This window comes from Channa argus, chromosome 1 (assembly GCF_033026475.1).
Source record: "Channa argus isolate prfri chromosome 1, Channa argus male v1.0, whole genome shotgun sequence".
Classification (NCBI taxonomy): Eukaryota; Metazoa; Chordata; class Actinopteri; order Anabantiformes; family Channidae; genus Channa; species Channa argus.
In genome coordinates this window covers 25,017,000-25,042,851 of record NC_090197.1, presented here as the reverse complement: position 1 = coordinate 25,042,851, position 25,852 = coordinate 25,017,000, and the positions used below count along the sequence as shown (strand labels likewise).

Genomic DNA, 25,852 nt, shown 5'->3' with positions numbered 1-25,852 from the left:
GTGAAAAGTAGAAAAGGAAAAAACTTCCACCAAACCAAATCAATAAACAAGTGCAAATCCAGGCAACCATGGGGCTGTCAACGAGCATGCTCTTTAATTTCTCCCCCAGCAGGAAAGGCTGGATTGTATTAAAAGCACTGGAAAAGTCAAATACATAATCCTTACAGATCCCCCAGGCTTGTACAGGTGGGTGTAGATGCGGTGACAAGGAAATAACAATTCAAAACATGTACAGTACAGTGAGAACTGAACATGTTATTATGAGTTTTCAAACGCCTCCACTATGGCTATAATTCCTACACAGTGCATTTACCACACCCTTAAATTGAAGCTGACAGTTTAAATTTGAAGCACATCTTAATTGTTTTATTTTGAAACCATTTAATCCCTGCAGCCCTCTAACTAATAGCACTGTCAACCTCTTCCTGCCCTCAGATCGGCCAGGCTTGACTAGCGTGGAGAGGATTGAACGCTGCCAAGAAGAGTTCCTGCTGGCGTTTGAACATTACATCAACTACCGCAAACACAAAGTGGCGCATTTTTGGCCCAAGCTGCTAATGAAGGTGACGGACCTACGCATGATCGGCACTTGCCATGCCAGCCGATTCCTTCACATGAAAGTGGAGTGTCCCACTGAGCTATTCCCTCCTCTCTTCCTGGAGGTCTTCGAGGACTGACCAACAGATTTTAGACTATGTGCGTGCGTGCTAGTGTGTGTGTGTGTGCATGTGTGTGTGTGTGTGGGTGTGTCTGTGTGCGCGCATGTGTGTGTGTGTGCGCGCGCGCGCATCTGTCAGCATCTGGACACCCCTGTGATTTCAGGGGTGAAACCAGCAGAAGGTCCGTCACAACAAACTTTCTATTAGCACTACTGAGTGTCACTTCATTCCATAATTTAGGAGTAACTCTCTGGTCTAGTTTTGGATGGAACCATTCCTTACAGTGCGGGTACATGTGAATAGAATTTTGTCCTTTTGGGGGGAGGGGGAGGGGGGGGTGTTTTGTTTTCATTGTTGTGGATATAACCTCTCACCTCAGATTTTACTATAGGTTTTTATGTGTGTTGATGATTGTACAGTTGGCAATGGTGATTTGATCAACACTTTTTCATTTATTCAAAACCATGCAAATGTTGTGTTTTCCTTCCTTTATGTTGAAAACCTCAAACTGGCTGCTCCCATGACACACAAATGAAACATTATTAGCATTAGCATTATTCTTAGCCTTACCCCCACCAGATTGACTTTATTGGATCAATTTATTGGTAATAATTTTGAATATTATATAGTCTGCTAGATATCTGGTGAGTGTCTAAACTGTTCAGTGCCTCACCATCATAGTGTGACACACCCATCTACAGCTAACTCACATTAGTAGACAGCTCACGGGCCCTTGTAAATGTTTGAGTAACCACATGTCACATGTCATGTTGTCGTGCTGCATTCCAGAGATGTCGGAAAATCTGAATTTTGCAACAAAACAGCATCGTAAGATACAAGTAAGAAACCAAGGCTTTTCCCAGGTTAAAACATAGAAAAAAAAAGAAAAATAATGAGCCAACAATACATCAGACCCTCATAACTGAAATATAAATAATCATAAAATAGTCAACAGATACATAAAACCCTCATAAATATAGCATGAAAATATAATATTATAAAAATAGTGTAAATTGAATTTATACTATACACACAATATATTCATATATTCATAAATATGTTTTCAACCCACTTTTAAAAGACAGTATTTGCTGATTTAAGATTCTCAGGGAGTTAAATAGCTTTGGGGCTCGATTGGCAAATGCACGATCTCCTTCTGTGACACAGTAAGACCTTGGGATAGTTAGTACCAGTTTAAGATAGAAAGTTAGTTCAGAACAGAAGATTGAAGGGAGCGTTTACGCTCAGTAAGTCAGTTAAATAATGTAAATCCAAAGCCATGTAAAACTTTGAAGGCGATAAGTAAAATTTTTATTTTCAATCTTAACAGGGAACCAATGCAATGAAGCAAGAGGTAGAGGAAAGAGTTCCCATGTGGTGAAAATTGTCAGTAGCCTTGTTGTTGCATTTTAAACAAGCTAGAGCAAATCAATAAACTTAAGGTTGAGGCCAGAGTATAGAGACGTAAAATAATCCAGACGAGAGGTTCTCTCAGCATGACAACTTTTTCTATGTTAGCAAAAGAAAGGAAAGTTTTAACTTTACTGGGTTATGTGCTGCTTGAAGCAAATAAATACGCTCATCTCACTCTAAGAGATGTGGTGCACTGATTACTAAAGAAGATTAGGAATGGCATGAGCAATATCAGGCAAATCAATTCTTTGTTTTTAAAGGACTTACTGAGCAGAAGCTATCCTGAATTGAGGAGTGGATGTTAATGGAATCAAACATCGTAGTAGATGCCGATGCTCTTACATTTGCTTTTACCCAACCTTTAATAAATCTGATTCTTTGGTCTTTTTATATAACAAAATGCTGAGCTCTACCGCTCAGTCCATTGATTAGATAAGGCCACGACAGAAAAATATTCTGCCACAATTTTTTGATCAGTTATACATTTTTTTAAGCAACAAGGCTAAATATGGTCTAGTTAAGTCGCAGTTTCCACTTTTATTTCTTATTAAGGAGTAAATTGTAAATCTTAAAATCTGAATGATTGTTTGCCCAAATGAAATCCCCTCAAAACTGAATTTTGAAATTATTGCTATTTTTTTATTTTATTTTGTAAATCAAACACTTAACTGGGCTCTCAACAACAGATTAGGTTAATTTTAATCATTTGGAACATAGACTATTGCAGTATCGCTTTTTCCATAGCCCTATTTCTTTTTTTTCTTTTTTTTGCAAAGTGGACCAGGGTTTACTGCTGATGATTCAGACTTCCGACATTGAAAAGGAATGCAGCGATAGTGTTAAATGAGCCTGTTCATTGCCAGGAGCCGGTCAGGACTAGCACATACTGATACTGATGTCGAAAAAAGACAATCACACAGTACTCGTTTTTTTGTGTAACAGTGCCACATGCTGTGCCAAAACCCAGTGAACGATGCCCTCCTTATTAAAACCTTGCTGGGCTTTTTAATCGTGACACCAACACTCGACTGGTCCTGCTAGTTAGTGCATGTCGCTCGCAGAGTCACCCCTCTGTGTTTTAGTCCACAGTAGCAGTTTAAGTGTTTCATCTCAGCCACGTTGCCTCACTAGCCCCGCGATCAGTTTTCTTTTTTCCCCTACACCTCCCTGCAAATGGGAGACTGTTAAAACAGTGACGCCATGGTGCTATGGTGGGTTGAGGGAATGTAGGTTGATCGAACTGTATTGTTCTTTACATGCAGATCTGAGAATTATCTGTTTGTATACCAGCCCACCACCCTCTTATGATGGCATGCATATACACTAATACACAAACATGCACATTTATTGCGCATACAGTATACCTTGTTACATACTGTACACATGCACATACTGTATATGCATGTACCCACATAATTTATGGGTCAGACCCCACTACTGTGAGCAGTTGGTGGGATTTGGTGGCCAAATCAACAGTGACCGGCCCAAAAACAGTATGATTTATCATCAGCAAGGTACACTGAAGAAGCTGGTTCGATTGTGAAAACGTAGCGCTCTTTTCTTTTCTTTTAGCCGGTATGTTCTTTTTCTTTTTTTTTTTTTTGGTTGTTGTTGTTCTAAAAACCTCTCTATGATATTGTCGTTTCGTAATGTGACAAATATTTGCTTTGTATATCTTGCTCTTACAAGCTTCACACTACTCCTCAAAGCAGCTTGTGTTTCTTCTTCCCTCTTTTCTGTGAAGTGATGCCTTTTTATCAAAGCAATAGACTTGCTGCAGTGTTTGAATGACCCGGACCTCACACACACCTCACAAACTGTATAGACTCAATATGAATGCACAGACAATCAGAGGGAGAGAGATGGATGGGGAAACAGGCATCCAGCCTAAGGTGGTGTGGTTGGCATGTAGGGCCGAGCCAACCTAAGTCATTTCAAAAAGTAATAGCGACTATGTTTACATGCATCCTTGTTGTCGACAGTCTTGTTGAATTCACCTCCATGCTGTGACTGAGCCTGTCTGGTGCAATTAATAAACCAGTTAACAGAGTGTAGTCCTGGCAGAACAAAACAGCAAACATCTACATGTGCCATTATTTGCTACTCCCTTTTGTTTGTGCTTGTTAGATAAACTGACCGAAAATGACCTAAAATGTGAGTGACACTGACAACAAGCAGCGACCAGATAAGCAAGAGTAAAATAAATTAGGCCAATTATCACAACCAGTGGCTGGTTGCACACACAACATAACAGATGTTACACTGATCAATAGCTGGCTAGTTAGGTCAGTTTTCTTTTTGGCCTCAAACTAGTAAAATGGACAATTCCACCAAATAGTACCAGGATCTGAACTCAGGAACTGAATAAGGATATAGAGTGCATTTGTCTTTGTGTTTCATTTGCATCTGAAGAACCAGAATAATTAGACTAGATAATGACTTCAAATTACACCTTAAATAAAATAAAACATTTTTGTAACTTGATTATTTTATTAATGCAATAAGATGACATCTAGTGGCATTGTGTAATTTACTATCGCATTTCTGTCTGATGTTTTACTTTAGTACGTAATCTAAATTCTATAGCAAGCCTGCTCTCTTACCTCTTACTTAAACTAGTCTCAGGAATTCGGCTGCATAACTTTCTTCATGTCAACAGCATTTAAAAAAAAACTCATGCTGGCAACAACTTGTGCTTGCTTGCATTCTGAATGAAAGTTGTACATGTGTTGTAGCATATTCTAGGTTTGTGTTTGACCAGTCACTGACACAAAGTACTGTTAATGCCACATACTACCTCAGGAGCAGGGTGCAAAGTGTGGCCTGGGAACCAAAACTGGAGCTATGTTCCCAAGTTTCTGTAAATATTTCTGGGTTCTTGCACAGCAAAAGGGCCACATCGAGTTAAAACACTTGCACAAAATAAAAAAATGAGTCATTTTAAAGCTGCATAAACTGATTTTTTGCCACTAGGGGGCACAACTCAACTACAAGCTAACTGACTCTCAGCCATGGCACATTTCACTTTAAACGTTATGGCTAATGTTTTAGCAAAAGGTTACATATTTGCACATTCAACAGAAAAGAAGAAGTTTTATCATTTATTTGGAATTGGATATTTCAAGTTTGTATTTGATATATTTAAGTACAATATTCATATGGTTTCCAGTAAGACCTCCAGTAAGAACTGTCTAACCCTTTAGCAGCTAGATGTTTGAGCTATCTTCAACAGCCAATGGGAAACTTAGTTTTCCACCAAGTATGGGAAAGTTGTTTCCCATAGAATTGTAGAGTTTAAAACCTAGAGGTAGCCAGTGTTCATCCAGGTTATTTCAGATATCTGCATGGGAACAGTCACAGCGTTTTCATTGTTGACCCCAAAAACTTGTGTTGTCCTGCCCTGTTTAAGTTCCAACCCAGCATCAGATATATTTAGCAGAAATTCAAGTCTCCTTATGTTCTTAAATTATTGCGAATTGAGGTTTCTGGAATATTTTCCTTCAGTAGACTGGAAGTGAGGAACTGCAAGGCCAGTATGGACAAGAGGATTACTGTGACCAAGAACACTCCTTTCCTGCTTATGAGCAGTGAGTATAAAAATACGATACGTCTCTATTTTCCTGCAGGTGTAATCCCTGAGTTCGTTCAAACACAGCGTTCATTTTGCAGTTTTGTTGCACTGGGCAAAGTTGATTATGGCAGTGTGGGAGAAGAGGTGCACCTCATGCTGGTATTATGCTGAGGTGCTGGTGTTCATTTTGGACCAAAAAAGTGTTTGGATAGGACTCTGATACTCAGATACCCTCTAGAGCGAGATGCATGCATTTTTAAAATGTGCTTTTTTATGAATTAACTGATTTATTTACACAAGGAAAAATTCCAGCAGAATCCTGCATGGGTCCAATTTGCAGGCATGTCCCCGCGCAGACCAACAAAGCTCAACATGAAGCGATCTATTTGCTACAATTCTTTCTAAACCATTACCTGACCTAATTAAATAGAGCTGCTGTTGGACAATGAAGCATAAAGCTCTGTGTGCAGGAAGCTGTCAACATGTGCAACAACATGAGATAATAAATCATAAAACAATAGATTAAAAATCACTGGCAGTTTATGCCAAGGTTGGAACAAATCCATCATTTTAGTGGACATAATGCAATTGTTTTTCCTACCGGTGACAAACATCTCCTCCTAATGTATTCCCTCCAATTCCTCCTAATAATAATGTACTCCGCCCGTCTACCAGCTTGTTCTTTAGTTTGAATTTGGACGGCGCCTGGTTTCAGGAAAATAAGGCCTACAGAGTGAAGGAAGCCTGAACCTTTGTTTAATTACTGGCCTTGACGGTGAAAGTTCATTATGTTTGTCTGTGCAGCCAGCCCCGCATTTCTTGGTCTAAGTATGAATTCAGCTTATTTCTCATTAGTCATGTTTGCCATTTGGTTAATAAAATTAAGCATGTAGACTCTGTAGACTCTTCCCAAAAATTAAAAACAGATGGTTGTATAAAGTCAAAGCTACAGTATGATGCTTTTTAAAATATTCTTTTATTAGAGATATGCTCCAAAATTTATGTTAAGATGAACTGTCAATGCCTCTCATGACTGACAGCTGTGGTAATATTTCCTTTACAGGTTTTCTTTGACACTATATGTGCGTGTGTGTGTATGTATATATGTGTGTGTGTGTGTGTGTGTGTGTGTGTGTGTGTGTGTGTGTGTGTGTGTATACACACACACACACATCAGTCTGCAGCTACACAGGCCCATATACACTGTGCAGAGGTGGTAGAAATACAAACTCAATACTCAATTGAAAGTGTAAAAAAATCCCACACTTCAAATCTTTTACTCAAGTAAAAGTACTAAGCAGATTATCTACATTTTACTTAAAGTACAATAGGAACAGTAGTCCACTAAGCCAACAATGTATTTTAAAGAATCATGTCGCTGATTGGTGTATAAATGCTCTTCATTATATTGAACTGCTAGCTCCTAATGCTCTAATCTGTTTGCCATTCAGGGCAACTAATGTTCAGTTGATTTATTTGAGCTTTCTGCACAGCTGCCTATTAGAAGAGCTGAGTACAACCTTAAAGCTGCAGGTCATTAAATTGAACACTGAAAGCTGAGGTGTGGTGAGTCAGTGGAAATTCTCTGGATTTTTCAGTGAGTCCTTGTAAATTCAAACATTATAATTACTGCGACTTTAAATCAAAAGTAATTTTTATGAAATCAAATTCAGTGAGTGAACATTATGAGCCTTAACTTCCTGTAGTCCCACCTGTATGATATGAATGTTTTTGTTTTAGTACAGTTTGTAAAAGTTTGAGTAAATGGCCATAAGAAAATGTTTTAAATTTATACATCATACATATAACCATAAGCCCGTCAGCCACAACCTTATCACTACCAGGTGGTGTTAATGTCAGGGTGAACAGGGGTCAACATGGAAAATATGCAATGCTGGTCATATACACAACAGGTGTCACACACAGTGCAGCACAGCTCAATGCACATGTAGTTGCAGACTATTCAGACTGTCCCTGCTGACCCCTGTCCACCATAACTTTAACACCACCAGGGGATATTAATGTTGTAGCAGATTGGATTTAATTACTTGAATTACCATACGTACAGAACTGTCGGTGCATGTAAACATAGTCAGAGCTGACTGCTGATTCAGGAAGTTTTTTACCGTTCCTGAAGAGGTGTCAGTTCACGGTTACCTCTCCTGCGAGTTGTTACTCTTAAGGTTACTCAGTTACAAACCAATATCACGTTGCACCATAGAAAAGCTATTTTACCGTACAAAGGAAAAAGGATGTATATTTTCAGACTGCAGATTTTTTTTACAAATGTTAGCATAATAATGAACATATTGTTTTGCATAGTGTTAAAAAAGTACAGTATCTTGCTCTCAAATCCATTTCCATGTCTCCACAAATGAACTATGAGTAAGATTATAAATCATAAAATAAAAAAAACTTTTAAATGCACCATTTAAGTGCAGCATTAGTTCTACAATTCAAAAAAAGAAAATGATTCTAGTAGCTGGACTTCACTGTCAGTTCAAAGCAGTAAAGCTACACAAACACATTTAACGACAACTTCTTGTTCTAAGTGTAACCAGCACTGGAGGAAAAGTCATCCACTGTCAACACAGATGTCTCTCCTTGTATGTTTGAGTGTCTTCTTGTTCAACTCATTTGTTCAGCGAGTACTGGTAAACCGGCACGGAGAGAGGGAGTGCAGTTATGTGTGTGCAGGTGTAATATTGAATCCATGGCAGCAAAGCAGAAGACGTTGAAAGTTCTGTTGCAAATTTACTGTATTTACTTTATTATCCACTGTCCTGGTCTGGACAGTGCTTTAACATGAGCGCAGAAGACTTTCAGAAGAAATTATTTTCATGCTCATGACTGACGATGAAAGCAGCTAATGTGAATTGGCTTTTGAGAATAAAGATGGTTTTGAGAGAATTTGGTTCTTCGCTTTTGTTCTTCGCTTCACTAATGTTGCAATTTATTATTCAGTGGATTTTTTTTTAACTTTATTTTAGTGTTAATTTGTTTTAACTGACCTTAAGTTTTTTTTCTACTACAGTGTTTATTGTGAATAAAATATTGTAACTTGGACAGCACTCCTCACAGCTAAAAGGTCCCCGGTTCAATTCCATGTCCCAGTGCAGCCTTTTTTGTGTGGAGTTTGAATGTTTTCCTAGTGCTTACTTAGGTTTCCTCTGTGTACTCCACAGTCCAAATACATGCATGTTAGTTTATTTAGTGACCCTAAATTGCCGGTAGGTTCAAATGTGAGTGTGAGGAATGTTATTGTGTGTATGTCTGTGAGTGTGCATAGGTGAATGAAATATGACATTGTGAAGCATTAAAGATAAAAGTGCTATATAAGCAGGCTATTTATCAATTGACAGTGGATGTTGGCTCACTTCCATTGTAAGGGCTTTAGGGAAAGGATCTATTAATCCAGTCAGGAGGAATGGCTCATATGGACATTTTTTTTTAAGATACTCTTGACAAGGTGTAAAACTATCTATAAAGGTTATACTAGTTATTCTAAGAAATTAATTGTTACTCTTAGGGCCCTTTGTAATATGTATTACTTACAAAGCAGATCTGAGTGGCAGCAAGAATCATTGAGGAAGCTTTATCAATGCCATCTGCTGATAGATAGTGATAGTGAAATTACCACAGTATCACTGCTGATGAGCTCTCTCTATACAGCTTAGAATGGATTAAATAATTTGCACATTATCTTTACAAACTTCAATATATATTAACTAACTTTGTTAAAATATGTGTCGGCAATTCAGTACATTGTTTTCCATGTGTAACCCCTAATTTAAATGTTACAGTGATTTGAAAAAGTCCTTCTAAAGCTCTATCTAAAGGCACATATCTGTCAGTTCTGTCACTTATTAATCAAATTAAAATAGTTGAAAAAAAGTTAAGGACAAAGTTCAGGAAAAATACCTCATCTACATTACAGATCTCTAGGGAGTCAAACCCAATAGATAAAACACGATTTTAAAACATAAAATCATAGCTTAGAAAATAATGTTAAGTCAACTGCTATTTTTATACATGACCTATCATATGACCTTTAAACAGTTTTTTTAATTGATGAGCTGATTCTGCTTAATTCAAACGGCAGACACTGAAAAAACACTCCAGAGCCTAAGCTGCATTTAGAAAATTTATTTATATAGATATATTCATCTATGTAGTTATGCTTGATAGTATGTGTATATTTATATTGAAATCTATGCATACTGCAATCCTTTTACAGAGAACAGCAATGAACACAATGACAGAAGCTCTGGATATTAAAGGCCAGATGTTCTGAAACCATTGAAAGGGAACAAAAAGGTAACAAGTATCTCAACACCAGCCACTCACATGTCACCTCAACTCAGCTTATTTATTTAAATACAATCACTTCAGTGATATTACAATCATATTTTATGAGCAATAATCCTATGTTTTCGGTTTCACTGTACTCATCTAAAGTCTATACAGATTTGTAAAAGAAATGGAAGTTTTATTCAAGCACGTCAGAGCTGCAGGTGACTGTAAGACATCCAGTGTCTGACAAGGAAACTCAACATGACCTGGAACAAGTAGGACAGCAGACTCTGGAATCTCAGAGAGAGAGAGAGAGAGAGAGAGAGAGAGAGAGAGAGAGAGATTTTTTTTTTCCTTCTAGAAAAAAAAAGAAAATATCTTCAAGATGTTCAGAAATTGATTTCACTGGTTCAGTGTTTTTCTCCTTTTCTGCTAAATACAAAGCAAGAGCGACAATGAAACATCTGATTTGTCACAATGCCCAAATCATTTAGAAAAACAACCTGCAACTGATAAAAACACAGCGCGGTACGTACAGTACGACTGCCTTCTTTTGATTCTGTAATTAAATTAAACGTTCTCTAGTGGCCAAACTAGAAAGCTGGGAAATGTAAGCAGCTCTACACTCAAATTACTCTATTTGTCCTTTTCCTTTCGTTTTTAAAGAGGAATCGACCTCATCCGTCACTCAGTGTCGGAGGTTTTTAATATATTTTTTATGTTCACAACTTCCCCCTGATCACTTGAGCACAGCACCCAGTTAATGTGTGCCACTGAAATAATATACACAAGTTTCTCTACTCCTCACTATCAAATCAAAGAGCAGTCACATATTGCACTATGAATGCAAAAATACCAATCTACGTTATACAGAAAAGTGCTTCTAATGTTTGTACTTGCAAACAGTATGCTACACACAAACACAAGAAACATGTACATCTATCAGTGTGTCTGTATGTATGCATTACCATCACACAGGCAGTTACGCCCTACAGTACAGTACAATAACATTTTATGGTCTTCGCCCCCCTTTATCTTCAGCTTGAGTTCAGTTTATAGACACAATTGACCAGACCCCAAAGATTCATAGGAGAAGCGTGAAGGTGCAGGTGTGGTTGCGTGGGTGGTGAGGCAGAGCTGGTGGTCTGAGTGGCCTCCAGGTCTGGTCACTGGCCATTAACAGTTTATTTTAATGGGGGAAGGGAGGGAGGGTCAAGTATTAGAGGAAAGTTCAGGAATGAACCTTAAAGGCCAGCAACTGCTCAGAGTGCATGTTGTTAAGCGAGCGCAGGTCAGGCAGCTTGAGCAGGAGCTTGGTGAAGATGGCTGACTCGTTGGGGTGGTTTTTGGTGATGAGGCTTCTCAGGGCACGGATCAGCGTCTCCTGCAGGGCTTCCACCGAGTTGACGTTCTCAATGCCAGAACGATCTGTGAGAATGTTTCGGCAAAGGTCAGTACAGGAAGGTCAAAAAGAAAATTCATGGATTTATTATTCCCCTTTTTGAAACCATCTTTCCTGTTAACATAACAGTTAAGAAATCAACCCGAGAAAGCCAGCTGTAGAGTAGTTACTTAAGTCCATGTAAACACACTGATGGACATTATTCACTAGATTATCACAGGGCAGGGACGGTTCACACACCACATTTGGCCAGTAATATGTTTATTGCCCATAAGGGAACAGCTAAAATCCAGTCACAGCATATTACAAGTTACAAATAAATGGCCCCAAACTGAAATACTATAAATCTAAAATTAACTAGCTCTGAAATCAAGCTGGGCAATACCTTTTATTCTTGTGTTTTTTAGCAGATATGCAGACAGAATCTGTACCATAGTCATTTTGGAGAAAGAGCCATGTAAATCTGAGTGTCATCTGCATAGCATGTGATAAGCAACACTGGATGATGAAGAAGATACTGCTATGGAATAAAAAACTGGGGGCACAATTAAGCAAATGGAAAAAGACCATGACCATGAATTACTTTGAGATAAAAACCCACCTGCAGAGACCAGCACCACAGCAGTGAAGAGGCTCATCTCCTCCTCACTTAGGCCCAGGTTCATGAGCTTCTCACTGAAGTCAAACATGGAGTTAAGGAGGTCACCGGCCCCCATGGCCCTCAGATTGTCCACGCTGTACTTCTTTCCAGCCAGAAATGTTACGGTACGGTCCTTCACATCGAACAGAGAAGCAAAGCGAACTACCAACACCTGCAGAACCCAAATACCACCTTCGGTCAGGGTACAATCACTCCTGTTGTGAGCGGTCTGCACAGTTAAAACTGAGACACATCTATTTGTGACACATGGCTTAGGATGATGTGTTATACCTCAAAGGTGCCAGCCTTTAGTAGGCTGACCTGGTCATGCTGGGACAGGTCTCTGAAGCCAGGGATCTTCTTGGCGAACTCCACCACCTCTCTGACAGCAGGGGTGAAACTGTGGGAAAACTCCTCCCACACCTCATGCCCAGACTTCTGCGGGTCCACATGAGGAGATGTGTTCATTGGACAAACCTGAAAACAGGACAAAGGAATGTAATTCGGTCTTTGTCTGGAGGAAAAATACAACAGTCTGCTTTGAACTAAATGAAAGCGTTGGTTTTTCACTAAAAATCCTCCTGTATATTGGATAGTGTCTGTGCTTTGCAAAAGCTGAGAAAGAATTTATAACAAGGATGTTGGTTCAACCACTGATTTAATACAACTTCACTGTTGCCAAATGACACCTGTAAAAATATACCGAAATGAAAGCTGCACTCAGTTTGTTTTATAGTAACAACGGATGCAACTGTATATACTGTGTAGTCATGAACCCACAGGGATTTATCACCCACTCACAGTACCCACCTCAGCTTTAAATAGCCGTTCACGCTAATTTAGCTCACTGTTTTGGTTTTCTGACCTACATCTCACACTTCTCATCCTCCCTGTTTTCAACCACAGAAATCAGCTTTATCAACTGACGAAGCTCGGAAAAACTAGCTGTACACTTCCTACTGTGGAGTGCTTAGCAGCTAAAAAGCCACCCCCTCAGAAGTTGGTAGATACCAAGGTGACCAGAAACACAGATCAAAATGAATGCAGCTCGATGTGGAAATAGGAAGCTATTACGGGTTGGCTACATTAGACAGTTTGGCTACAGCAATTTTATAATATGGCTTATGTGTTCAGGGTATTTTGCCGCCTTCAAGTGGACAAAAAGTCGTTAAATGCATTACAGAAGTGTTTATGACCTAAGACCTAGTAAGAATGTATCCTTATGCTTTACCACTGTATAGGTGACTTCACATTTTACTCAAACAAAGATATCAAACAACTGGAGCCAACTAAAAACACTGTGAAAAGCAGGAAAAGACTGCTTTATAATATAAAATAATCTCCTTTTCTTTATTCTTACCAGATGCATTCTGTTGCCTCCTCTCCACAGGGTCCCAATGAAGGCCCCATTGGTCGGGCCCTCTGTAGCTGGGGCTCTAAAAGCACCATGTATGTAAGCTGGACAGTGACTGACAGCACTCCTGGACAGTCTGAAGGGGCAATTGTTGGGAGTGTTGCCCTCTGTACCCTGAGGACCCAGGCTAGTGGGAGGTTCCTGTGCAGCCACAGTGACCAGATTGTTTTGGTGGTTCCAGGCTTCCCGCTGATCCTCTGTACGGCGGTTAGTGGCACTTTGGGTGGAACCACTGTTCAGGGGCCCCATGGTGTTTGGGGCCTCAGCTGTCAGGCTGCTCTGCTCCTGGTTGTACATGAAGGTCTCCTGGTGGGCTCTGGTAACAGAGCCAATCACCTCCTCCTCCCCGCTGTCCGAAGCACTTGGGGAAGCTGAGCTGGAGCTGGTGTCCATTGCCACAGTGGGCTCACGGTCTGAGCTGGAGTCTGATTGGCTGGAGTGTGGTGAGGAAGATGGAGAGCAGGACGGGCCAGGGCCAGCATCCTCAGACATTGGTTCTGTGGTGCTGGCCGGCAGTGGTTTGGCAGTAGGTAGTGTCTGGCTGCTGTGCAGCTGGGTGTGCAGTTGGCTGTTGTTCATCATGTTGTTCATAGCACTCTGCATTTCCAGCAGCATGCGCTGTTTCTCCCTCTTCGGGATTCGGCCAAAACGCACAGCTAAAGAGTGGAGAGAGAATTGTTTCAGAAAGATTCTCTCTTATTAGTTCAAAGGGTTTTAAGATTGAGCAGTGTGTTTTAAGTTTTTATTCCAGTTTATTTAAGATATAACAAGGAATACCATCAATTTTACACATTAAGACCAGTTTCCTAGTCTTGTAGAGAACTTCTCGTTAACATGTCTGTCAAGCTGTTGAAGAGCCAACCCCTGATAATGTCACAGTGGTGTCATCGTGGTTATGTCAGCTTGGATCTAGAGTCGGCGATAGGTGCCTTTTACCTTTGCAGGAAAAAGTATTTAATTCGACACACTGACAAAATATCAGGGGGACTGTTCCTTAACACTTTGTGGCCTCAAACATAAAGGCAGATTGTTTTAATAATAGCTCCTTGAACGGATTCTGCACTTTCTCCTGGGAGTCCCTATATCCTCAACTTCATGGAAGCAATATGAAAAACAACTTTACAGTAATTTACACTTGCTTCCAACTTTCAGTTTCAGTACATGTTACGCTGGGTATTATGTATATATCTAATAATAACAACACCTTTTTAATATCTTTAGTGTATTTTACTCTAACAGTGAGAGGGATACAAATATAGAGATAAAACGAGACATGCAATAAAAGTCCCCAGCTTGACCTGAACTTAGGACAAAGCGGTCATGTGATATGTGTATCAATTTGATTCCAACTCTTGAAGGACAGAATCAGAAAGAACTGCCAATGAATCTGACAGGAACTTTAGCAGGTACTCACAGTCTCTGGACATTCCCACCATCAGGCATTTCTTGAAGCGGCACTGCTGGCAACGGTTCCTGTTGATCCTCATGATGGGGCAGCTCTCGTTCTTAAGGCACTTCTTATACTGAATGTTCTGTTGGATACTCCTCCTGAAGAAGCCCTGTGTGTTCACAAACACTACAGTGTAAGGATGTTGGTCACACATGGAGAGAGGACAGGAGTTACTCTGTGTGTGTGTGTGTGTGTGTGTGTACACAGAGCAGGTCAACATATCAGTCTGCAACCTGTATCTAAGTGTGTGTGTGTTTTAACTTTAATGCACACTGTGGCATAGGTGTCACTGTATACTGTTTCCCACCATTAACTGGGACACTCAACGCAACGTGAAGTATGAGGGACAGCTGATATAAACAAGGGGGGAGTGAACTAGTTTCACTAAGTCTCAGGTTGTAGGTGCAGTGCAGATGGCTACATCTGCAGTGACCTACTTCAACTGCAGCCAAAAGTCACGTCACTGTGTCGAAGTGAAAATCATTTTGATTCACTGTGCTTCCTCGTGTGTGTGTGTGAGAGAGAGCGAGAGAGAGTGGGTGGTGTTGTTTTAGAGAGCCAGACTTACCTTGCAGCCCTCACAGGCGTGGACTCCATAGTGGAAACCAGAGGCCACATCACCACAGACCTTACAGAGCAGCACCAGGCCATTGATTTCTGATCAATACAAAAACACATACTTACAGATTATCTGTTTGTTGATTGCTGACTTTACATTCACAACCATTTCTCATTTCTGAACTGTAATTAAGTTGGCAAGAAGCAGAAGATAGATGTTACAAAGAAAACCAAAAAATATACAATCAAATGTATTTTCTGTAATAAATAAAAAGAAAATATATCTATAGGTACATATATTTCAAGATATTGCAAATGTAGTAAAAACAAAAAATGCTGTGAAGCAGCATACTGCAGGGCTTTTGCTGCTGACCTCTCTATGATCCACTCTGTGGCTCTGCTTTAAAACAAACATTGGTTTCATTTTTCTTTTCAGGACCATTACGATATCAGCTTGCAGGTACTTGGAAAACAGACAGTATGGTGAGTCATGACAGTATTACCAGTTCTCAAATCAGCCTGTGAACTACTGGTTTGTTTTGGCAAATGATCAATTAAACTGGAAATTCTTAAGTTTTTTTTTTTTTTGATTCGGTACATTTTAGTCTGTGAAAGCCATTTAATTCCATCTGGTTCTTGGTCCTGTCACCATCCCTTGCCCCTAGCATAAGTCTTCTTATTTTCTTTGCTATATGACCATTTTCCACTTATGCACCATCAGCCCCTCCTTCAAAATCTGCTCCCTTAAATAAGCATGCTCACAGTGACAGGGCTAGTTATACCAAATGTTTCAGTATCAATGAGAAGTGCAAATTTACTTTAACTACATACATTTAGCTTTAGAAAACAAATCAAAAGTGTGTTCCTCTTACTTGTGATGCCACATTTTGCAGAGGAGGAGGAGGAGCGGCCGTTCTTCCCTGGAAGATTATGGCTGGTTGAGGTGCCATGGGGTGGGGAGGATGACTGGTAGCTGCCATTGGATGAGTCGCTGTGACAGGACTCTGGGCTGGAGCCAGAACTGGATGAGCTGATGTAGGCTATAACGCCTCCTGGTGTACAGTGGCAGAGAATAAAAAAAGAGGACATATAGATGCGGACTACAGCAACAACTCAACTCTATGGAGATTTATGTGAAGGAAATCATCATGTTAACACTGTGTGGCTGTCAAAAATTACTAACAACTATTCTGTGTATGTGTGTGAGACACCTGATTACTATGTCATTTACGCTGTCAGTAGGAACCATTCGCTCGAGGCTAAATGCCACTGGCAGGTTATGGAGGTCAGAAAAGTACTGACTAATTTCGTAGTTATCTCTCATGTTTGGTGTCTGGGGGGCTTTTTACGTCAATGTCATGTTATCTTTGTTACTTGTTAATCTCTCTTTCCAATGACTTTTTTGTCAAGAATTTCTCAATAATCACTAATCTTTCAAATCCAGTGCTCAGCACTGTGCCGTATTTATCCTTTTATTTTCTTTTGCTAATGATCATGTTTCAGTAGGCGGCACTCCTTCCTGGAGCAGTCCCTGCTCACGCAATGTTTTCCTTTCTTCTTTCAGATGAAATTGAACTATCCAGCTACCGACAGTTTTGCTTTGGAACCAACGAATTTAACACAAAGAGGTCAGATCATAATACAACAGCTTCTTCAGCGAGCAGGAGCTGGGCAGACAGGCTGCTGCTGCAGCTGAGCTGTTTATTCCCCCTTAGTATAGGCTGACCTGATTTCTTCCCCAGCCATTCTCAATGATTAGGTAACAACCATTACATAATGTCAGCTTCACAAGGCTGTGTGTAGTAGGTAGTCTGGCCCATCTCTGTGGACCTTCACCAATATACAGGCTCAGTAACTAACTTGTGTTGCCAAATCATTCTAGACAGGACAATTTTTTTTGTGTGTACTGATATAACCAATACATTTCATAAGCTGTCAATTCTTACATTTTATTTTCATTAGTTTACAATTATTGTTTACTACTACACCCCAGTAGTGACATAATAATAGCTGACATTTCTTTTTTGACTTGACAATATTTTTCACATAAAATTTACCAAATATTTTTTTTAAACTTTGAATTAGATTAGTTTTAACCCACCTAAAAGCCCTTAAATCGACTCACTCATGAATCTTCTGAGAAAAAAATGCATTGCTTCAATAAATACTATACAAAACATTTCATAAATATGGTGTTATCAGTATATTTTTCTGCATCCGATAAAAGGGAGCATTTGAAGATAACTCTGGTGTCAACTATACAAAAAAAGTTTAAGTTTAAATAAAATAAAATACTATTTAAAATGGAACAATTTAACAAGTCTGTCTCCTCTGAATTTGACATTACTCATATTTAATATATAGAATAGCATGGCATTTAAATAATATTATTCTATCCAACTGACAAAGAAGGAAAAGTGAATACAAAAAAACAAGTGTAGCGTTTCAGTCTCTTTTAAACAGTTTAACGAAATGCTGTAGAAACATTTGATTCGTTTAGGGAATGTAACGCTCTACACTATTCACGTGTGGAAACTGGATGTTATTTTAATAAACATTTTTTTCAGCCAGCAGCCCATGAAAGAACTGAATAATTCACAGGTATGTATGCACCACAACACGCCCCCACGTGGATCGGGCATGCTCCTTCTTCGTTGAAACTGGGTCACCGCGAGCTGCTGTGCGCGTTCTCACGTGTATCCGCGGTGAGACCCCACGCCAGCTCGCTGTGAGAAATTATGCAATGGCCACGTCAGGGCGCCGCTCGGCCAATGAGCGGTGACGCACGAGGAGCGTAAACATAGGTGCACATGGCTAGGCTGACGGGTCCATGTGAGGAGAGAGGACTGCAGTGCTGCTGAAGACAGGACTTGGGTAATAACAACAGCCCGCTGACACTCCTAACCCAGTGCAATAAGAAAACACCAGTACACGCTACAGACTTAAACCTTTCAGTCTTACACCCGAATATACAATGTGTTCGAACTAGAAGACAAAACGTGCCCTCAATGTGCTAGTCGTGCTAGTTTGACTACGGTTAAAGCTAATTTGCCTGAACCTGTGGGCAGACCTGGACCACAGGACTGACCCCGCTGCAGCACGCAGATATGTGGCATTTAAACTGGGTTAAAGCGAACTCACCAGCTTTGTTCGACTCCATGTCCGATGAGTTATGGGGGTTTTCCTCCTCCTGTGCTACCTCCGTGCTGAAGCCGTTTTTCTGTTTTAGTGTTCAGCAACTGAAAAGTCGCTGATTGGTCCCGGGTTGGAAAAACTGGCTGTAAAACCACAACGTTCAAATAACCGTCTTCTAAACCCGGAAACGGCCGTACAGGGTACGGTTGGTTGTCAGTGACCGTCAGACTGGTGAAGATACTTTCGTAGGAAAGAAGGGGAAAAAACGGAGCAGTGACTTCTCTGATGCCGGTTTAGGCGACGCCGACAGGACAGGTTATCGTGTTGGAGGGCGATGCTGGCTTCTAGAATGAAACCCTCTTCCACACACAGGAGAGGTAAGGTGCGTTAAGGGCGCAACTCCAGCCGAGTGGAGGACTGCTTTGCACTGACTGTTGCGAGCAATGTGCAACCATGTGACCCAGTTCATCGGCTCCTCCTTCCCTACAGCCCTGCACTGGTGTCAGTGTAACCCACTGACATACTTTCACCGGTCAAAGTGAACAAAGACTTTTGGCAAATACAGCCCCTGTCCAAAACCAGAAAGGAATGTTGCAACATAACTGCTTTACAACCTCTACCATAGCTGGATATGAAATTGTTTCTATGTTTTTTATTAAAGGAGCACATTTAAACTCAAAGGACGTTTGGCAGACATTTCTAATCAGTTTCATTTCATACCTTTTTAAATGAGAAATCGAAAAAGTTTGTAAGCCTCTGTGTGTGTCCTCAGTTCTTCAAGTCGGGGCTTTAGCCAGGGTTTAAGACAAACTGAAGTCAGGGGTCTCCCCACTGTGATTACTGGTACATCTTAGGAGAATGTTTTCAAATTGTCTTAATCTTTTTAAGTAAGATTTTTATTTATTTGTTTTATATTCTGTAGATTTAATTTCTTAACATTCAGTTCAAAATGCTGTAAAAAAAAAAAAAAAAAAAAGGCTGTATGAAAATAGCTAGGGTGGGAGAGCCATCACATAAAGGTGAGCTTATTTTTGTAGGTAGGGGAATGTAGTCTGACTTATTTGGGAAAGATCAGACATTCATCAATCCACTGCCTATATTTGTTCATCCTTGAAGGTCACAGGGGCAGTTGGAGTCTGTCCCCACTGACATTGGGTGAGGGGTTACACCCTGGTCACCACTCAATCACGGGGTGGGAGTCCCAGGGGCAATTTTGAGTCTGCAGTTAACCTGCATATTCTGCATGTCTTTGGGCTGTGGGAGGAAGCCTTGTAGACACAGAGAGAGCATGAAGACTGCACAAAATGAGCTGGCAGCTTTAAACCATGAACTGTCTCTGTTTGGGGCTGGATGGGTAGGGGGTTTGTTGAGAAGTCATGTCTTAGCATTTCATTCATTCATTCATTACACTGAAACAGATTCAGTTACATCCGTTTTGAGATATTCATGGATAACCAACACCATTCACACAACCTAGTGTTTTTTAAAAATAAAATTATGGTAAAATATGATTTTAATAAAATAATAGAAACTAATAAAAAACTTGTGGTACTTATAGTGGAAAATTGTATAGAGTATTAATGTACTTTTACTTGAGTATTGAGTTTGTGTACTTATTTGCATGCAGTTTATCATATATTACTGTGTATGGGACTGCTGCAGACTGCATAGAGGGGCCATGCTGACCCTTGTCCTCCATGTTACTTTAAAGCATATTTTGACCAGTACAGGGTGTACCCCATCTCTCTCCCTATGACAGCTGGGATACACTCCAACCCCTCATGGTGGACATGATATTTTGCTATAAGCCATTTCATTTAGGTGAAGTGATTTGTAATGAAATATTATTACCTCTCTGAAGTATGGTGTGAAAACGAAGATGTGTATGATGAATCAGTGATACAATAACCATAAATAGCAACTGTTTGTCGTAATAGTCATGTGTTGTGAAATGGCACTTTTTTTTCCAAAATTGATTTTGGGTTACTGTTTCTGCAATAATGACCTGGGAAGTCGATAGTATCTTCATGGATTTACAATTATTTGAACATGGTCCCAGTAAAAAGTAGCTATTATCCAAAATACCAAATTAACTATCACAGTCTAATTAATACTTTGTACATGGACTCTTCACATTGTCTCGGCTCGAATCATTATTACTGGAAAAATCTGTTGTTATTATTTTTGTAGAAATGTAACAGCACGTGGATCCCTCGCAGTGGGTGAAAAGTAAAAAAACTGCTAATGGGAATTATTGCCTTTATTACAAGCATTAAATCAAACAAAAAAAAATTACCTCCTCTAAAGCATACTGGAGAACTAGTGGAGTAAATTCCTCTGCATCACGTTTTTGCAATAATGAAATCTGGAAGGAGTATTGTTCAGATTTTGTTGACACAGCCTGTGCATTAAAAGATTACTCAGCAGGCCTACTGGGATCAGGCCCAATGGACTTAGAACTCATGGGCTCCTGGGTTTACAGTTTCCTGGTTTTATCTTAAAATTATCACTTCACAAAAGTTCACAAATACCCACAAACAGTATTTCTAAGCTGTTAAAACACAAACCATCATGATCTTTTGTGTCATTATGGAACACACCCGTTAACCATAGAAAGTGATGATGGAAAAAGTAATGGCAGCACGGGGCTTCTAAGGTCACTTAATCAACTGACGTCACGTGTTAGCAAACCTGAAGCCGATTAATGATACAAGAATGAAGGTTTGGTTTATAACTACCTTGGTCTGTAAAACCACTAAAACAGTGTCAGTGAGCTATTTGCAAGTAGCATTAGATGATCTGAGCCATGCTTCCCAAAAAAGAGACCTTAAAAGACCTATGATCAAGAGTTGTTGATTTGCATGTAGTTATAAAGTGTTACAGAGTAATCTGAAAGACGTGAACGAGATATTTATAAGTCTACACCTGGACATATCCTAGTCTACTATTTTGTTCATTGTTTTAACTTCACTACAAGGGATCAGTGGTCTGCATGTTGATTTGGCCCACTTTTACGCTCGATGCCCTCCCTGACACAAGCCTCCTCAATTTTTACCAGGCTTGGGACCAGCGCTACATGGCAAGTGGATAAGGATGCTGGGTTTGGGGTTCAGTGTCGCCCACCAACTTGACATATTATCTATTATAGAAACAATTTTGTTCTAGGCTAGTTCTAGTTCTTAGGCTACTTACCTTAGAAACGAGAGTCCACCTAAGATAACGCAGAATGCTCATTGAGGTAAAAGGGACCTTAGGTTAACAGCCAAAAACTTAAAGGTTTCATTGAAGTTGGGTGACACAGCACTACGTATGCATAAAAGAAAATTGTGTACAAACAAAATTGTGTCCATTATTGTATCCAACCCCTTTGTTTGCGACTTATAGCTGGCAGACAAATGCATCAGAGAAAAAACTACAATATTTGCTTCTCAGATGTAGTGCAGTAGAAGTACCATCAGATTTACTTTACAGTACTTCAATAAGCACTTTATTCTAAAGCAGTGTTACCACCAAAGTGAATGATTTAAACCTGTCTGTAAATCACTCTTAAAACTTGACTGTAACAAACCTGATTTGTAATCTGCCTGAACTTTCACTTCCTTCAGTATGCAGAGGAATGAACAGATTTGTGGTAGTGTTTAATTCCTTCAAACTCAATATTAAAAATTAACAACTGTTCCTTTTTAATAAACACAAAATCACCAAATGGGCTGGTCTTAAACAGCACATTAGCTAAGGGTAATTGTTATAAGTTAATTCTTAAATGACAAATCCAAATCTGTCATGCCCAGACATTGGATTTGACCATGTCACATGGGGAATTCTGCTCTTAAAATACAAGTTAGGAGATAGCTCAATGTAACAATTCATAGAAAGGCCAGACTTGTTTCATATCCCAGTTAACTTGTCAGAAGAAACCTCAGTTCTTTCTATGGAGCGTTTTACAAAAATTCCATTTAGAATCATCACTGTGGCATCAACTAATTAACAGTGAACCGTAGCAATGACGCAAACATCAAATGCACTTGCCTGCATTGTTATCCACTGTACCATCATCCGCATGAGCAAAGCACCTGATCAGGTACAGTCTGTACCAAAACAGTCCTGACACTAATAAGCTGTGAGTGCAGGTGTAGCTCTAATACACTCAACAGTATATAATCTCTTTTCAAATTATGTTTACAAATCTCACACAGGCGAAGTGTCACCTCTCAAATAGCCAAGTGCTGTCTGAACAGTTATTTTTACTGAATTAAACAAACAACACTGTCACCATAAAAAGGGCTGTTTATTTTTTTCTTAATGTACAGACATGTGGTTTGCTCTAACGATAGCGGTGCAGCTGCAGGGTGTTGCGCCTCTTCCAGGCTGCATGGCGGGAGCCTCCGATAGTCAGGTGGAACTTGTGGCCCTTGCCCAGACCTCGGCTCTTCTTGCCTGCAGATGTCAGGCCACGCATCTCTCTGTGCTTGTGCACAGGTTGTGTGATCCATTGGGTGTCTGGGTTGCGTCTGATGGCCTTGTGGAATGGGTCGATCAGAATCACCTCAAAGAATTTGTAGGTAGAGTCCTCGCCTACCCAGTAGGAGTTGAGAACTCGCAGGGCTCCGCAGTGACGGCCAGCACGCTCCTACAAAATATATAACTGATTAGTGACGGATTCTCACATGCCATATTACTGCTGCGCATTAACTACAAGAGTAACAATCCAACACTCTGCAGCTGCAAAGGCTACTTTGACTTCTATGAGTCCCTGTGATAGCAACTAGGAATCCTTCAATAGTGACACTGGTAAAATGCTGACAACATTGTCATTGGGGATACAGGAGTGATTCTGTTAGAGGACTAGGCTCAGTACTGGATTTATTCCAGTAAAATTCATCAACTTTCTTCAAATTTATCAAATAAAAACAAGGTCATGTCCATCAAATAAACAATGTAGAAGTGATTGGTTGAATTGCTAATTAAAACAATCTAACAGCCACATTTTCACTGTACAAATGATAAGTGATACACCAAAATTTGGAGTCAACACTTTTTCAAATAAGTTGGTCAATAGCTGAGGTTTTAATTTTGTTGTTTCCCTATTTGTGCCAAGAAAACAAATCTAAATAAAAATGTTATGACTCAAATCATTTTTGATGAAACTTATTCAAACGGCCACAAAAAAATGAATAATTCATTGGCATTGCTATTTGCAATAACGATGCTCAATATATTACTGAAGCTCAGATTATTCTATACCTTGTTTTCCTACAGACATAATTTCTGAGACATTGACAGCATTTTTTTGAGTATGAATTGCAGTAAGCATTTCAATGTGGGCTCCATATACATGTCATTTATCAGCTACTTAAGAGTGGAAACAAAACTTAAAGAAAAAAGTTCCATATGTCCATCCTTTTCTGCTCCTCTCCTGTGATAACTGGCTTCTTTTCTCCATTTAATGCCATGAAGGTGCCTTCTAGGATTCTGGACTGTTCATAGTCAAACTATTTAGAGACACAAATATGCAGCCGAATACCAAACAAAGCAACGTGTGAATTACAGAGAGCAGTAGAAGGAGCAGGAAGCAGGTACTCATGACCAACACATCCCAGCTGGATGGGTTGTATGGAAAATCGGGGATATATGAAAACAGACTGGGCAATACAGATTGTTGGCAGAGAATCTTTAAATTATTGTCAAATCCACCACTGTAATTTCATCAGAATCAGTCAAAACTGATGACTTTCCCAAACACAGAACAAACACGCCAGCATTTGCATTTTTAAAGCAGTATGTGTTTTGCTACAATACAGGATCATGCAGAAAGCTTTTTGAGGCGCTACACTGAATCTTTGAAGTTCAACTAAAGCTAAAACAACTTGTTTTAGTGAATGTAAGTGTTAAAAAAAAGTGGGTGTACCTCAGCAATGGACTGCAGGCTGCGGGCAAATTTGATCTGGTTAACACCATGGTGCACTGGCTTGCCATAGGTGGCACCCTTGGGCACAGGGCGTTTACGTCCACCACGGCGCACACGGATACGGTAGATTACATAGCCTGTTTGAATAAAACAAAAACATGATTGGCAAGATAGGCAAATTGATCACACATGCTCAGGTCTTCTGAGCTCAGTACTCACCCTGCTTGGCCTTGTATCCCAGCCTACGGGCCTTGTCAGGTCTGGTGGGTCTAGGAGCACGGTGAAGGTTGGACAGCTGACGATACTGCCAGCAGCGGACGCGGAGGAGGAAGCGCATCACATCGGACTGCTTCTTGCGCCATAACTCCTGCATATACCTGTATGCTCCCATGTTGACTTATCTGTGAAAAAGAAATAATTTACTGTTATTGGGTCAGGTGTGTCAGGTGCCACCAACTTGTTCAGCGTGATGTGAGAACTCGAGCACACAGATTCAGCATCTGCATTTCACTTGAAATTAGACAGCTGATTTGAGCAATAGATACATATTTTACTGGAGCATATTTCAGTCCAATTCCATGGGACAGTTCGCTCCAAACATCACAGGCCTCGTTAGATGTAATGTTGAGTCTACGTCAAAACTTTAACTAGAAAACAGTCACTATTGTAAATGCTAACACATCGTGCAAGTCCACCAATACCAAGCTACCAAACTCCTTAACAACTGCAAGTCCACCCGACAAAGCAACTGTCAGTTTGACTTCTGACTAGCGTTTACACGTTTAACACATTGCGTGGCGACCCGGCTTTATATAGTAATACAGGGGAAACTAACGAGTAGTGGCATACGAAAGCACGCGTTTACTAGGGGTCTAGAAATCGAGCTAGCTTGCTAATATTAGCCATGTTGCTCATCACTCCTCACACCTTAAGAAGGAGGCTAACATTATCGCTGAAAGAAGCCATTATAAATATCGGGTTCACAGGAATTAAAAGGCCCATAGTTATGAACGCACAGTACCGACACATTAGCTGAATACGAGGTCTACCCGTGCAGTGGCTACCGGATCGCCTGTACGCCGGCACCGCTGAAAAGTGGATATAATCAGTGTTTCTAACAATGTTAGGCAAAAAATAATCACCGCGCATAGATTGTTAATATGCCGCTAAGCAACTCCTTAATTCAACAAGGCAGATGTTAGTATATAGAAGATGATTTTAAAGGATTGCGTGTTGCACTAAATAATAGAAACGCTGGCTTACATGATGGCGTACCAGCCGGAAAGAGAGACCGTAGGTACCCAGCATGCCTTATGAAAACGACACTGAGGCCTTTCCGCTGTTGTGCTCATGGGAAATGTAGTATTGTTCATTTTCTTTCATATATCAACCTTTGACATTATTTTTGG

General features: G+C 40.0%; 3 protein-coding genes across 8 annotated transcripts in view; 1 reads left to right on the top strand and 2 right to left on the bottom strand.

The window, feature by feature from the left end:
- thrb (thyroid hormone receptor beta) overlaps positions 1 to 8,553 on the top strand; it is a 97,391-nt gene extending 88,838 nt beyond the window's left edge. For all 6 annotated transcript variants that reach the window (XM_067508948.1, XM_067508959.1, XM_067508986.1 and 3 more), the window contains one exon: positions 436 to 8,553. In XM_067508948.1, the coding sequence (XP_067365049.1) occupies positions 436 to 677 (242 nt within the window). In that variant the 3' untranslated portion in view covers positions 678 to 8,553. The remainder of the gene's footprint in view (positions 1 to 435) is intronic.
- Positions 8,554 to 9,774: 1,221 nt separating this feature from the next.
- Positions 9,775 to 18,972, bottom strand: nr1d2b (nuclear receptor subfamily 1, group D, member 2b). Its single transcript, XM_067508922.1, has 8 exons — positions 18,542 to 18,972; positions 16,273 to 16,452; positions 15,411 to 15,499; positions 14,807 to 14,951; positions 13,339 to 14,048; positions 12,270 to 12,455; positions 11,940 to 12,150; positions 9,775 to 11,364 (listed from the first exon to the last, which is right to left on the bottom strand). Exons 1-8 carry the CDS (start codon positions 18,558 to 18,560, stop codon positions 11,168 to 11,170), a joined length of 1,737 nt encoding a protein of 578 aa, XP_067365023.1. The 5' UTR covers positions 18,561 to 18,972; the 3' UTR covers positions 9,775 to 11,167.
- Positions 18,973 to 22,804: 3,832 nt separating this feature from the next.
- Positions 22,805 to 25,787, bottom strand: rpl15 (ribosomal protein L15). Its single transcript, XM_067508999.1, has 4 exons — positions 25,707 to 25,787; positions 24,663 to 24,844; positions 24,444 to 24,580; positions 22,805 to 23,165 (listed from the first exon to the last, which is right to left on the bottom strand). The coding sequence occupies exons 2-4, from the start codon at positions 24,832 to 24,834 to the stop codon at positions 22,860 to 22,862; spliced, it is 615 nt and encodes a 204-aa protein (XP_067365100.1). The 5' UTR covers positions 24,835 to 24,844; positions 25,707 to 25,787; the 3' UTR covers positions 22,805 to 22,859.
- Positions 25,788 to 25,852: the final 65 nt, after the last annotated feature.